Source organism: Eptatretus burgeri, chromosome 6, assembly GCF_056783735.1.
Source record: "Eptatretus burgeri isolate ZD-2024b chromosome 6, Ebu_testis_v1, whole genome shotgun sequence".
NCBI lineage: Eukaryota > Metazoa > Chordata > Myxini > Myxiniformes > Myxinidae > Eptatretus > Eptatretus burgeri.
The window spans coordinates 34,788,749-34,802,862 of NC_140966.1; the positions used below are offsets into that span (position 1 = coordinate 34,788,749).

At 40.5% G+C, this 14,114-nt stretch overlaps 1 protein-coding gene across 1 annotated transcript in view; it reads right to left on the reverse strand.

Moving 5' to 3' along the window:
- LOC147024531 (homeodomain-interacting protein kinase 2-like) overlaps nucleotides 1-14,114 on the reverse strand; it is a 167,174-nt gene that overhangs the window by 53,671 nt on the left and 99,389 nt on the right. The window contains exons 6-8 of the mRNA XM_085884537.1: nucleotides 13,397-13,581; nucleotides 12,658-12,805; nucleotides 9,524-9,665 (exon numbers count right to left, since the gene is read on the reverse strand). Of these exons, the coding sequence (XP_085740663.1) occupies nucleotides 9,524-9,665; nucleotides 12,658-12,805; nucleotides 13,397-13,581 (475 nt within the window). The remainder of the gene's footprint in view (nucleotides 1-9,523; nucleotides 9,666-12,657; nucleotides 12,806-13,396; nucleotides 13,582-14,114) is intronic.

Consider the following 14,114-nt stretch of genomic DNA (forward strand, 5'->3'; position numbering starts at 1 on the left):
GATTCTCGTTTTGCTTTTATTTTTAATTATTTTTTAATTCTAGCTCTTTTTGGACATTAAAGTTAAGTCGATCAAATGCAATTAGCCCGTCAGCTTCTAGTAAATCTCCAATGAATCAAAAGACATTGTCACACTTCTTCACAGATGTTAGTTTTCTATTGCTCAAACTAGACCCAATCGCACTCTGCATGTGCAGCAAATAAACATGCAAATAAAGGTGCCGGATCAGAACTAAATGGTATTCCTATTTTCTGCTGAGTATCTCGATATCAAATGTGAAGTATCCATTGCTCAGCAGTAATGTAATGCTCGTTAGATCCATCCTTATCCATTCTATAAACGATCTGGAATTTGTAAATCCAAAAAGTAGTTTGATTTCTCAAGTAATACTTCTTAGGATCTTATTTTTCTCTGCAAGATCAACACTTGAATTAGGTGATTGAGGGAGAAAGAGCAACAAAATTATAGTAGGGCAGTGGTGGTACATTTGGATACAAAGGAATGAACAAACAGGAAAAAGAGAGAGAGAGAGAGAGAGAGAGAGAGAGAGAGAGAGAGAGAGAGAGAGAGAGAGAGAGAGAGAGAGAGAGAGAGAGAGAGAGAGAGAGAGAGAGAGAGAGAGAGAGAGAGAGAATACAGTAATCTGCAGGTAACAGGGTTGGTTTAAGTTTGGTTAAGGTATGGTTAATGGAGGTAGAAATGATCACAGATAAGTGTGGGAGAGGGTTGCGATGGTGGTGCACCATGTGCTTGAATCCCTGCAGGAAAGTGTGATTGAACCACCTCCAGAAGGCAGTTCCATAAACAAGAGAAAAAGAAGGTGGAAAGCCTGGAATTTGGGACCTGCACCAGAGGGGGCTTACTGGAAGAAAGCATGTATCCTAGAAGAGTTTGTATTTGTGTGGAGGGCCAGAGGACTGAGAGAGTAAAGGGAGTTGGACTGCAAGAGAGGACGTAAAGCTCAGAAAGTCCACAGAATGGTTTCCAACTGCCTGTTTTTTACTGGCCATGATAAACATGATCATACAGTACAAGGAGTCTCAATTGTTCTTCTTGATTAATGAAGGTAGTTCAAGATCTTTATCCAGGGATAACAGTTTTCTTATTTTGGAGTGACAAACATAGTGCTGCATCAAGTCTATTTTCTTATCATTACTGAATTTTGGAGGTGTTAGAAGGTACCCTTTTGTAAGCTCAACTCTTCCAAAAGTGTTTTGCCTAAAAATGCTATATTATTGCTTGTGTTGCTTGAGGAAACATAACTTATTATATTTTGAGTTATTTCAAACATTCAGATTGTTTAAAATTACCTTTGGAATTTTATTTCCCATTTCGTGTTTTTCAGTGTGAATATCGAGATTTAAACATATGTTGAATGTTTATTATATACATGAATATTAAAATGTATAAACATTGTTGTGTTTCAAGAAAAATAAAGTTATAAAAAGGTATAAGGCATTGATATTAAATGTTTGCATGCAAGCACGCTGCAACTGCATGGAACAGCTCAAAAATAAACAACAAACATTAAACTGTCAAGCCAAATTGTGAGAGCGACAAAAAGGGAATTTGCAAATTGGCAAAAGTTTGACAAACCTGACTATATTAGTCTGCCATTATCCTCATCTTTTAATCCTCCTTCAACAAACAAGAATAGTTTTAAAATGCAGCTATTTGGTAAAGGCTCACACTTCACCCATAAAACAGGCAACACATTTTGTTATGATGGTAACATTATAATAAACAATCAGCACATGACCAGGTCCATACATGGTCCGAATGAGTGCGCTTATTCTCTGTGACACAATATATCTGCATTTCAAGAGAACCTCACCAACTTAGACAGATTCAGCATGTCATAAATTCTGTATTTCAGTGTCACAACAACCTATAAACAAGATTGGCCGAAAGAGGATCAGTTTGGCCTTAAGCCAAAAATGAGGTCAGAGCAGCAGCTGCTCAAATTGTACATCATCCTAGTACGTGCGGTTACAACCGTGGAAAATAGTGCACCAATCATGAACAAAAGTGGAGCCTTCATTACCTCTGCCATGGAAGGTGGACGGAGGTTGTGTTTTCACCTCTGTTTGTCAATCTGACTGTTTGTCCGTCTGTTTGTTTTGTCTGTGAGCAGGATATCTCTCAAAGTTATGGATGTATTTGGACAAAACTTGCTGGACATCTTCGGTGTGTGACGACGATGAATTGATTCGATTGTGGTGAAGATCCGAATCTGAGAGGTTTTTTAACACCCTAAGTGATTCTTCACCTTTGAGAGATGGGGCCATAAACGATCTCCAAGTAATGATCAGTTTAAGTCGTATCAGTTTACTTCTTATCGTTTTAATGTCGTCGTTGGCAAATAGAGGACATTATCATCAGTTTAAGTCGTTGATCTATTTTACATCGTTGACAAAGAATTATATAATGAGAATATGGAAAAAAAAATAACGAATTGCAGCGAAAAGCCCTCATTAGCGTTGCGGCGTGTGAAGTGCGAGATAAACTTTTTTCTTTTTTTTCATTTAAATCCCTTCCATGTTTCTTTATGTATTTGCCATTGAGCTTCAGTGTCTGTCCAAGCCATAACATTTTTACCATATGAGCTTTTGCCATCAAATTTTCAACAATTCTATATTTTCAGAATATGGAGAATGCAACTTAATAAAATAAACAATTTTTTTTAAATTGTCATTTTCGTTAAGTTTACTCCTGGGGTTTGGGAGGTGTAAGAGCAGAACACAGAGAATGAGAAATGGAGTTCTTAAAGTAAGTGCGATTCCGCCACCAAGACGGGGTCCGGGTCAAGCAAACTGGAGGACACAAGAGCCATGGAGTGGAGTGACAAGGAGGAGTCAGGAATGTCCTGTGGGAGGTAGGATTCTGTTAAACAGATGATGTCCTGTTTTCCGGCAGCAGCCCGTTTTTATTTGTGCGGAAATATATCTTGTCTTGTATTTACTTCCCTCCATTATTTAAGATTATTCTTCCTCATTAAATTGAATAATTTGCGATTTATTAAGACTTCACATAAGGAGTGCTGGAGTGCCGGAACGTATGTCATGTATTTTAGTTCATTATTATGGGAAATAGCTGATCAGTTCAAGTCGTGTTTTCCAGGAACATAACCACAACATAAACTGATCATTACCAGTATGGCATGATATTTCAAAAAGTTCTGGATGGGTTATGACAAAAAGACGGCAGATCCGGCCTATCAGTGGGATACAAAACATAAACTGTTCAGCCTGGTGGAGGTATGCGCTCTACCGAGTGTCATGCTGGTCTTCAAACTCTAATGACTTTCAAAACCAATTTGATAAGAGCATCTTCAAGCATCAAAATTATTTCATACAATTATACTACTACAACTATTACTCAGCGGACGCATCCGAGATAGCGTTCACAATGTCGCGCCATGAGTCTTTGTCCATCATCAGTGTCTGCAAGTCTGCAAGTAAAATAAAACTTTTAAATAGGTCTTTTTCAGTTGAAAAGCCATGAATAAAATCTATTCATCGAAATAGGACTCTGTTGTATAAAAAATATATAAATGTGCATTAAAAATGCAAGGGGATATAGGGCTGACAATGCCCAATCATGAGCAAAACAAGATAAGGATGGGAGCATGATGCAAGGTTCATCCCTACATCTCCCTCCCACCACTTTTTTGATTGAACTGATGTATTATGTGAAGCAATCTGTTTGTTAGGCTTCCATGTACACAGCTAAAACCTGAATGCATGTAGGTGTTTACAAGATAGCAGCATGTACGTATGTTCATACCTGATCACTGACCACATTTTTCAACCTCAGAATCTATACTGCTTAAAGTCTGAGCATTGGTTACAGGTAGTAATTGAGTCAGCTCCAACTAATTGTTTATATTTGGCTTGCCATCATGCATGAATGTGCTACTAAAGCCAGACTACATGTTTTTTAAGTTCACAGCATGTGTGCAACTGGTAAAGCCTGATCACTAACCACAACTAGTTATACTGAGATCACTACAGTGCAGTGCTAAGGCAATTAGCAATTGATTGTGATCATGCTATGCTTTCTTTGGCATCTAAATAGCCAAATGATACGAGCTAACTTTCTTCAAAATAATACATTTGTTTTCTTGCCTGCACAATTTGAAAATTAATGCCAATTCTGATGGCCTCAAAGTACATCTCCCTTGACCCTTTCTTCATGTGTAGTGCTGGGGAGAGTAGTTTCAGATGTTTCAACAGTTGATGTTGTATGAAGAGTTTGAAGGTGCTACCTATAATTTATTTCATAAGTAATCTGGAAAGCTGGTTTTATTTTCCAGTTCATATTCTAGAATAATTAGTGTGAAAAAAATGATGTAGGGATGTACCTTGCATATTTTCATGTTTCAATCCCTCCCTACCTTCAGCGTGTGCCCCGATTTATAATAGTTCCACCGTATCCCTGCGTGTCGTTAGAGGTGACTCAAGGGTCTGCGTTAGGAAGAGCATCCAGCCATAAAAAAATAACATTGCCTCAAAAGGGGAACCATGACAGAGGATTGTCATGGGACCTGCAAGGCTAACCCCTACTCTAGCAGGGAAAAATGGCCTTAAAATTGTTTGTGTGAATGTAATCCCTCCCTACCTTGTTTGCTTTTCTTTTGGGCATTACCATCCCTACATCCTTTTGCACTTATAATACTTTTAAATCTCGTAATAGGCGTCCACAACCATCGTTGACCATGCTGTGGAACGTCGGCCGAGGCCCTCTTTTATTTTTATTTTTTCTTCCATCTTCACTTTTTCACCTTTATTCGCTTTTAATTTTGTTTTCTCTGCAACTGCTTGAATGATAGACACTAAATTTCAACATATGAGCGCTTCCCCATGTATAATTATTTAACAATGTTTCATGATGATTGGATGCAAAATGTGGCAGGCATTCCAAAAACTACATTTTCTGCAGGTATTGGTTCCAGTGTTTCACATATCAGGAATTTTGTTTTTCTTCAGCCGTCACTTTTTCAACTTTATTCGCTTTTAAATCATTTTTTCTCCGTAACCGCTTGAGCGATTGACACAAAACTTTCAACATAGGAGCGCTTACCCATGGCCAATTATTATTTTTTAAACAAAGTTACAAGATGAGTGAATAGAAAATGTGGCTGGTGTTCCAAAAATATGTGTTTTCTGCAGGCATGGGCTGCAGGGTATTTCACCTATCAGGAATAAATAGCCTGGACGTCGCTTCGCTCAGCCTCGGCAGAATTACTTACTTCTGTCCTTGTTTTTTGGTCTGTGAAAATGTGTGAATAAATTGCGTATGCACATTGCCGTTATTTATTCCCTCATATTTGAGTGCTTCTCAAATGATATGTATTTAGTCACAGTTGTATATACTGTAAGCAATAATAATAAAAATAATAATAACTAGAGGTGCTATGCTTTATAACTGTAAGCAGTTATATTACCATTGCCCATCCCACCCGCCCCCGCTGTGATGCAACCTCACTTCGAAAGGGAACCTGACCGACAATGTCCTCTTTACCCAGAGAAAACTTTTTTTTTCTTCCTTCAATCCAACATAGCCACCGAATCACATGACCTATCAATTATTTGTCATCACCTGCCTCCTCCTCTCACTCCAGTCCCACCAGACTCAATCCCCACCCGAGTCCCTCTAGACACCCACCCCACCCCTTCCCCTTCCTCAGTTAGTTACCAAGTGTAATTGCTTGTGTTGTTTCATGTTTCTTATAGAGAGCTCGCCAAGAGGCTTAAGCACTCAAGCAAGCACATACTTTCATTGGGCGGTGTATTGTCGACGGCTGCCGCGATCGTTGAAAACAAAACAAGCATTACCTTGTTAGGGTTAGGGTTCGGGTGATTAAATTGTATATTTGTTTCCTCAAATGGGTAGCTATCTTTATTTCATAATAGAAGACGGGTTGTTGAATCTACAAATGTATGGTACATGAGGCCTGTATAAACATATTGAGCGATGTGAAGCGAAAAATATGGCCGCTATTTCTAGGCGACTGCAGGGAAATGCGTGGCCTCACCAGAAGGTGGTGCTTGTGATGTTTGCCAAGATGCGGGAAGGCATGGCCTGCAGAATGGGCGGAGCTAATGACAAACCCACACCCAGGCACGAACGTCTCTATGCAGTTATACAAGATATGATTTCTTGGGTATGATAAAATAATTATTTCTCTGAAACCAAATAACCTATCAATACTGGACTTTGTAGTTATGACTCACTCCCCTTGCTCTATGTAATGTGATGTGATTAATTTCGATGCGTTAAGCTGTTGTGGAAAAAAACGGGTTTGAAAGTTTCAGTTTTCAAATGAACATGGCTGCCACAGCACATAACCTATGGCATTGAAAATGTGCACTCTGCCCATGATTGGGTCGCGGATCATGTGTGTGAAGTTTCGTCTTGATCGGATAAGGTTCATTTTTCTATCCAATATGGCTGCCACACCATGTGACCTATGATGTCATAATTTTTCCCAGTGTATGCAGCAATAGTGGTCAATGATATATGCCAAATTTCACTTCGATTGGATAAGCAGTTCCAGAGAAAACATTATTTAATATTTTCTTCAATCCATGGCGACCAAACCACATGACCTATCAATTATTCTTGATCATCCTCGTATCCCCAAGTCATGAGGAGCATGTGTGCGACGTTTCCCCTCAATCTGTTCAGCCATTTTGGAGAAGATTTTTGAAGGTTTTCGGGTAAATTCAAGATGGCTGCCAGACCATGTGACCGATGATGTCATAGTTGTCAAATTTTATTGAGCATGTCTAGTCAATCCTTTGTGTGCAATTTTACTTCGATCTCGAAAGCAGCTCTGGAGAAGAAGTTTTTTTTTTTTTTTGAAAAAAACAATATGGCTGCCAAACCAGATGATGGATGATGTCATAGCTTGAAGCATTTCATAGGCATTGGGGCACAGATGATGTGTATGAAGTGTCAGATTTTTATGGCAAGGATTTACATTTATGACTGGTCTACCACTTCACCTATGACGTCATCATTACAAGATCCTTATTCCCCATTGGGAGTAGAATGTCATGGGCCAAGATTCAAATTTTTCTGATCAGCGGTTTCAGAGATATAATTGTTTCGGTTAATCCAAGATGGCTGTCATACCACATGACCGATGACGTCACAATCATCACACAAAAAAAAAAATCTACAAAAAGAGACATACGATGGTGAAATTTTTTGCGTCAATCGGACTAACAGTTGTTATCTGATCTGCATTTTGTCTAATAATACAATACAATACATAATAGTATTAATTATACAATACTAATAATACAATACATTTAGTAGTTTTCCATGATTTATTCAGCTTTGCAGAACTCCTTGAGCTCATCAGACTAATGGAATGAACTTTCTGCTCGGCGCCATCCATCATAACCACAGCTAATGCACTGCCGATGGTGAACTACACCCCAGCCTGCCTGACAATAGTCTTAAAACTAATTTTTAACACTGGGTATCTGCTAGTAGTCGATGTGTGCAGTATAATAAGTTTACTTCATTTGGTAATTCCTGGGTGTAACTCGAAGTTGATGCCAGTGATTATAAAGGTTACATCCTCAACAGAAGTATTAATGGATGGGAATTCCTGCGTATAACTCAAAGTTGATAGCAGTGAAGAAACAATGAAGGAAAAAAACAGAAAGAAAAGAAAGGGAAAAGAAAAGAAAAGAAAAGAAAAAAAAATAAAAAGAAAAGAAGAACAATGTTACTTTAGATACTTGGTAATTTTGAACTTTAAAGATGGTTTCTCACCACTTTAGGAATGCTGTTAGACATGAACACTACCAAAGAAGAATGATAGGTTTTCGATAAAGCTTATGTGATGATACTTTACCTTAGTCGACTTTTGGCAGTGTTTTTTTTTTCTGTGGCAGGGCAATTTTTCCCAGCCATCTCTAAATCCAGTCTACAGAAACCTCTACATTCAGAGTCCACAGACATCTCGAAATTCAGAGTTTCCAGACTTCTCCACATTCAGTCAGAGTCTAATGATTGAAATCACAAAATGCAGACACGTTTGAAAATATGGTGAATATACATCATGGAATAATGTGAATATATGTTATGGTATCTACATGTGATGCATTTTAGACAAATAGGTGTAACAAACACAAAATGTGTTCGAAATGAGACGTGCAAGCACCAAAAGTGTCACCCAACATGTACAAGCTGGCCAAAGTGTTGAGATACCGTATCTTTTTTTTTTTTAACATGGTCTAAAGTTTGTGGAGCTGTACCATATCGTTACCCTCATAACAAAAGTGCCTAAGTAATTTTTTTTCCAGTTTTGAGAAAAACACAAAAAACTGCAGCAATTCTTCATCAACGAATATTTATTCACTATTTCTTGTGCACAGAGTTGTTAATGGAAGCTAAATGAAACACAAATCTTGTTACTCGTTATTATGATTACGTCATGGCTTTCGATGACTGGCAGAAAATCTCAAAAACTGGAAAAAATGTCTTAGGCACTTTTGGTATGAGGGTGATGATATGTACGAGGTGTGTTCAAAAAGTATCCAACCTTAATTTTCCGTGCGTAAACAAATGAAGCTTGGGAGGCGTGGTTTGGTGCACGTATGTAGGCGATCCGAATTCGTATGTGTGAATATTTTCCCACCTGCAGAAGCTATCAGTCGCCGACAGACCGTCGATGACTGAGGAAGTGTAAGTGAGCGCCATCGGATTTTCGTTTTTGACAAAATGACGGATCACTGTGGTCTCATCGCCAGTGATCACTGTGTTGAAGAAGTTGGGATCGCTGTTCACAGTCTCCAGCATGTCCTGTGTGATCTCCAAACGGAGTTGCTTCTGCTCGATCGTTAGCAGCTTTGGCACGAACTTCGCTGAGATTCTCCTTAAGCCCAAATCCTCAGTCACAATGGAATGAACGGATCCAATGCTGACACCCGCCTCGTCTGCAAGTTCTCTGATCGTGATTTGACGATCTTGCATCAGCAGGGTCCTCACTTGGTCAATGACGATCTCATTTCGGGATGTTGAGGGCCTACCAGAACGTGCTTCACTTTGCACTGATGTGCGACCATCTCTGAAGCGGTTGTACCACTCTGTTATCTGTTTGGTGCCCATTGCTTCGTTCCCGAAGGCCTGTTGAATCTTGCGGATTGTTTCCACTTGGGAATCGCCAAGCTTTACACAAAATTTGATGCAGTAGCGTTGTTCAAGTTTTTCCGTCAATTTGTCAAAAACGAAAATCCGACGGCGCTCACTTACACTTCCTCACTCACCGGCGGTCTGTCGGCGACTGACAGCTTCTGCAGGCGGGAAAATATTCACACATACGAATTAGGATCGCCTACATACGTGCACCAAACCACGCCTCCCAAGCTTCATTTGTTTACGCACGGAAAATTAAGGTTGGATACTTTTTGAACACAGCTCATATATCCTTCAGACACATGCAGATAAATGCATGCGACTCCAACAGGGGCAAGTAGGTAACAACAGGGACTTGCATGTGTACCTTGAAAGCCAGGAGGGCACACGATAAGTGCTTGTTGATACGGGTCATGGCGGGCAAAGGGAGCTGCTGCTGCACCAGTGCCAGGCAAGGTCATTGCTCGCTGGGCAAGTGCAGCCACAGGAGCACCAGTTGGTGCAGATCCCTAAATGAGCAGCAAATGTAGAGAGATGTCTGATGACAAAATGCAGATCAGATAGCATTACAAGTTAAATCCAGAATAACAATATAATCCGCCTCACCCTAGGACCTACAGCAAGACAGCATTCCCTCCGCAACGATTTCTAATCCAAAGATTAAAACGTCCATCATGTTGAGCATAAAGGAATGTCAACCTACAATCGGGTGAGTGCACACGACACCACAAATGCAGTGACATCAGTTTTAACTACTCAGCATTTATAGATATACTGTAATTGGAAATTATATAGGACAGACTTTAAAATGTGTAAGGGGTTTAACAATCTGTATTCCAAAATCATAACTGCACTCACATGTATGGACTATAGGGGGGAGGATTCAGAGATGTGGGAATGAAAAAGTGGAGCGGAACAATAAATGAGTCAAAACAAAATCATGCAGGACACCAATCCTGTAACTTGTTTCCTGCTTCAATAAAGACTGTTATTATCATCGAGAACATTATGATTTCTTGGGCAAGTTTGTATACAATGAAGTCCGAAGATAAAGGTGATAGTAAGTCACTAAGAAAAAGTGGATCTCACATTCTCTTGGTAGGATGACAGGATGGCCTCGGCCATAGATGTACGCACACACACCTCGAAGCAGTCTATCCTTGGTTTGAATCCCAATCCAGTTATAAACTGTCATCTCAGTGTTTCACAGGCAGGGTGATTCATCAATGTGTGTGTCCCATCCCTCGGATTGACATTAAATGGGATTTCCCATCTGCCAGCATTCATTAGTAGATGTTAAAGACCCCATGATGTCCTTCATGAAGAGTATGCGACCTATCGCCAGCACCATGGCCAAGTTCCAAAATCCTGCCCTAACCAGCAGAGGACATTGCATCAACGGCACGGCACAGCTGTTCCCTCAGCCAATGATGTGACTTGCAGCCTTGTGCTGCATGTGAATGAAAAACCTTCTCTTGGTTATTAAGAGCTCATCCAGGGAAAAATAGGAGCAATAGCCCTTGGCGCTCACCTGGTAGAATAATAATACGAAGGAGGAAGTCAACGTGGGATGGAATCGGCAAAATGTACCAATGAACTCCGATTTTTTAAATAGTGTGAACAAACTTTGGTACAACATGGATGATGAAGGTTGTGGTCAAGTTTCATTGAAATTGTGTGTTTAGTTTCGGATAAGAAAGCAAACATATATTTTTGAGGGCAACCCCCCCGTACACCCCTTTCGACCCAGATTATTTTTTAATGCCGTGCACAAATCGTGATACATCACGGGTAATGAGCATTGTGGTTAAGTTTAATCGGAATTGTGTGTTGTTTCAGAGAAGAAAGCAAATACCTCTTTTGGGGGGAGCAACCCCCACCCCCCAAAGACCCCAATTTTTTTTTCTTTAATGCCGTGAACTTACTTTGGTACATACTGGATGATGAAGGTTGTGGTCACGTTTCATTGAAATCGTGTGTGTAGTTTCAGAGGAGATGTTGCAAGTGTTTATGGACGGAGGGATGGATGGCCGGGTGACGCACCATTCCATAAGCTCCCTGGAATGTTCTTGGTGAGCTAAAAAGGTGATCAATCCAATGCTCGGCCCAAGCAGGTAGAAAATTTTTTTTGCCAGGATCACAATCCCAAAGGGATATTCTTAGTGAAAGATAATATGCAATTTTTAAAAATCTCCAATACATGAGAGGGGACAGGCAGTTTTAAGTGCCTTTCAAAGGATGGCGTGTTGCAGGAAGGCATTGCTCCTGCTGGCGTCTCACCAAAGATCAATGTTCGTTGGATTTAACACCAAGTTCAACGACCATCCGAGGGACAGTACACACAACACACATTGATGCTTCACCCTACCTGTGAGACACCGGGACAGTTTGTACCTGGGCCGAGATTCAAATCCAGGTTATACAGCTTAGAGTTGCTGACTGGACATCCTGCATCGTGCAAAGTTCTTCCTTGGCACACCTGAACTACTAACCACTTACAAAGCTTTCATCCACAGTCTGATGAAGTACTGCTCTCGCCTCTGGGGTGGTGCTCCTGCCTCACACCTAGCTCGACTTCATGCTGTGGAAACCAAGGCTTTTCGGATCATTGCTATCATCTGCGACGAAGCCGAGTCTTTGGGCCTCTCATTCTCGCACCGGAGGCAGGTCAGTGGTCTTTCTGTCCTCTTCAGTCTCCTAACCCACCTCCCCCCCCCACCCTCTCTCTCTCTCCTCTGTCCCCCCTATAACTCCTTAGGGTACTCAAGTTCTGCCAAAAAACCCCTTTTGGAAGAATCAGTGCTCACCATACCTCTGTCATTCCTCTTTATTCCTGCCTCTGGAACAAACTCCCACACCCTCTTCAATCCCACTCCTCCCTCCAGATCTTCAAAACAGCTGTTCACCACCATCTCATATCTTCCTCCATCCAAAATCTTGATATTTTCTACCCCCATTAATCCACCCCAAACCCACGTCCTTCAAAATTCCCTGTTTTCCTTCCTGAAAGCCCCTGTAGTACAATGTTGTTAACTCCATGTACCCCACCCCATCAGATATCCTTTTGTCTCTGTTCCCCATTATTTTGTGCTTCCCTCTCCCACCCCTCTTGTCTCCTGCCTTGTTATATGTTCTGTGTGCTCGCTCTTACACAAGCCTCGACATGGCACACATTAAAAAAAAACTTACAAAAATAAAAAAAAGAGGCAAGTGTGCATACCTCAAGGCTATCATGCCAGCTCATGTTATATCAGTTGAAAACATGTTTCAATTCAACGCTAGCCTGCTTGGTGTTTTCATCTTAGCACCTGGCTTCGGATGCGGGCAGGGAGTTAAAATAGTGTTTGCTATCATCTTTATCCTGAATATTATTCGTTAACAAGCTCCTCCGTGAGCCTTCAATCATTTTTGTGACAGATAGATTTCAGCTGTAACATAAATGTGATACAAGCCAATGTTGAGGTTAGCAATCCAAGGTATTTCTAATTGCAAAAGACTCACCTGTCCATGGTTATTGAACGTCATGGTGAGGTTACTAGTTGAACTTGAGGCCACGTGCGCCATGAAGGGTGTTTTGCTCTGGTTTACTCGGTCATACATGCCAACACGTCGACGACAGACCTCCATGTTTTGGAAACAAGCTTTCACACTACATTCAGGCCAAGAGGAATGCCTTAGGTTAATAACGCCTGATAGATCAGAGACTTCATTTCATACATCAGATCAGCAGGAACAACCATAATACCTGATCAGTTGGTAAACAATGTTGTCGTCCTGGAAGTTCAAACAACAAAAATTGCCTTTGCATCTTAAAAATAACAATGAACAGAAATACAGTTGAAGGTATGCTACTGGCTTACGAATTGCCATTACAGATGGCTTCCTGCCAAGCACACACCACAAGCCACACATTTTTGCCACTGGGTTTCTGTATAAAATCACTTCCAGGCTTGGGCAATCCAAACTTGCAAAAAAGGATTCTAGTAATTCTCACGTCCATCACAGATCTTCTGGCAGGTTTCTTCCTGCGCTGCTGTGGCTCAATTTTCACTCACTGCAGACTCTCCCCCAGTTTGCACTGAAACTTTACGTTTTAGTAATCCACCTCCTCCATTCTCAAATCCCATTATTCCTGCCACCACCCAGCTGTGTGATAAAATTGGGAAAACACTCTTTTGAAGCATTGGCAAAAACATTGGCTCACTTAATAAAGGAACAGAGGCCGAGGCTCAAAACTTACTGGTTGCTGTGTGGGTAATCGAGAAGGTGCTGCATAGTGACAAAAGGGTGGCCCAGGGTCTCAATGGGCGTCACCCTCTTATCAGCATCAATGGTCAGCATACGCTTGAGGAGATCTATAAACTCACGTCGATCAGCCTTCTCCGCGAGCATGTCACTCCCTTCTAGTTCTGTTGCCACATTAACCTGGTATGACACACACACACACACACACAACATACAATTCTTTCATTATGTTTGTCTATCAACCAGATCACTGCATTGTCACCGGATGAAAAAAGAAGAAGAAAAGAAGAAAAAGAAGAAAGAGCAAATAATAAACATACAAAATGTAACATTTCTTCACGAACCACCACAACGGTCTGTCCATGCATTACGTTCTGTACAGGACATGTGTGGTGGTTTGCCGAGAACTGTGTGGGGTATGGGGAGGGGAGGGGTGGTTGAGGCATGTTCAGCATGCATTATGTAACCCCTTGAAAAAAATTTCGTAACACGAACTTTATTACCGTATGATCATAAGTAACTAAGACAAGCAGGTTGGCTTTAATATCTCCCTCTATTTTACAGCTCTGAGTCTTGCTTTAGACTTTAATTCTTGTTTTTCCAACACATAACCTGCATTTAATTCTGTGAACCAATAGTTTTTTTTTTCATAAAATATCATAGTAATAATAATAATATTAATAATAATAATAATAATAATAATAATAATAATA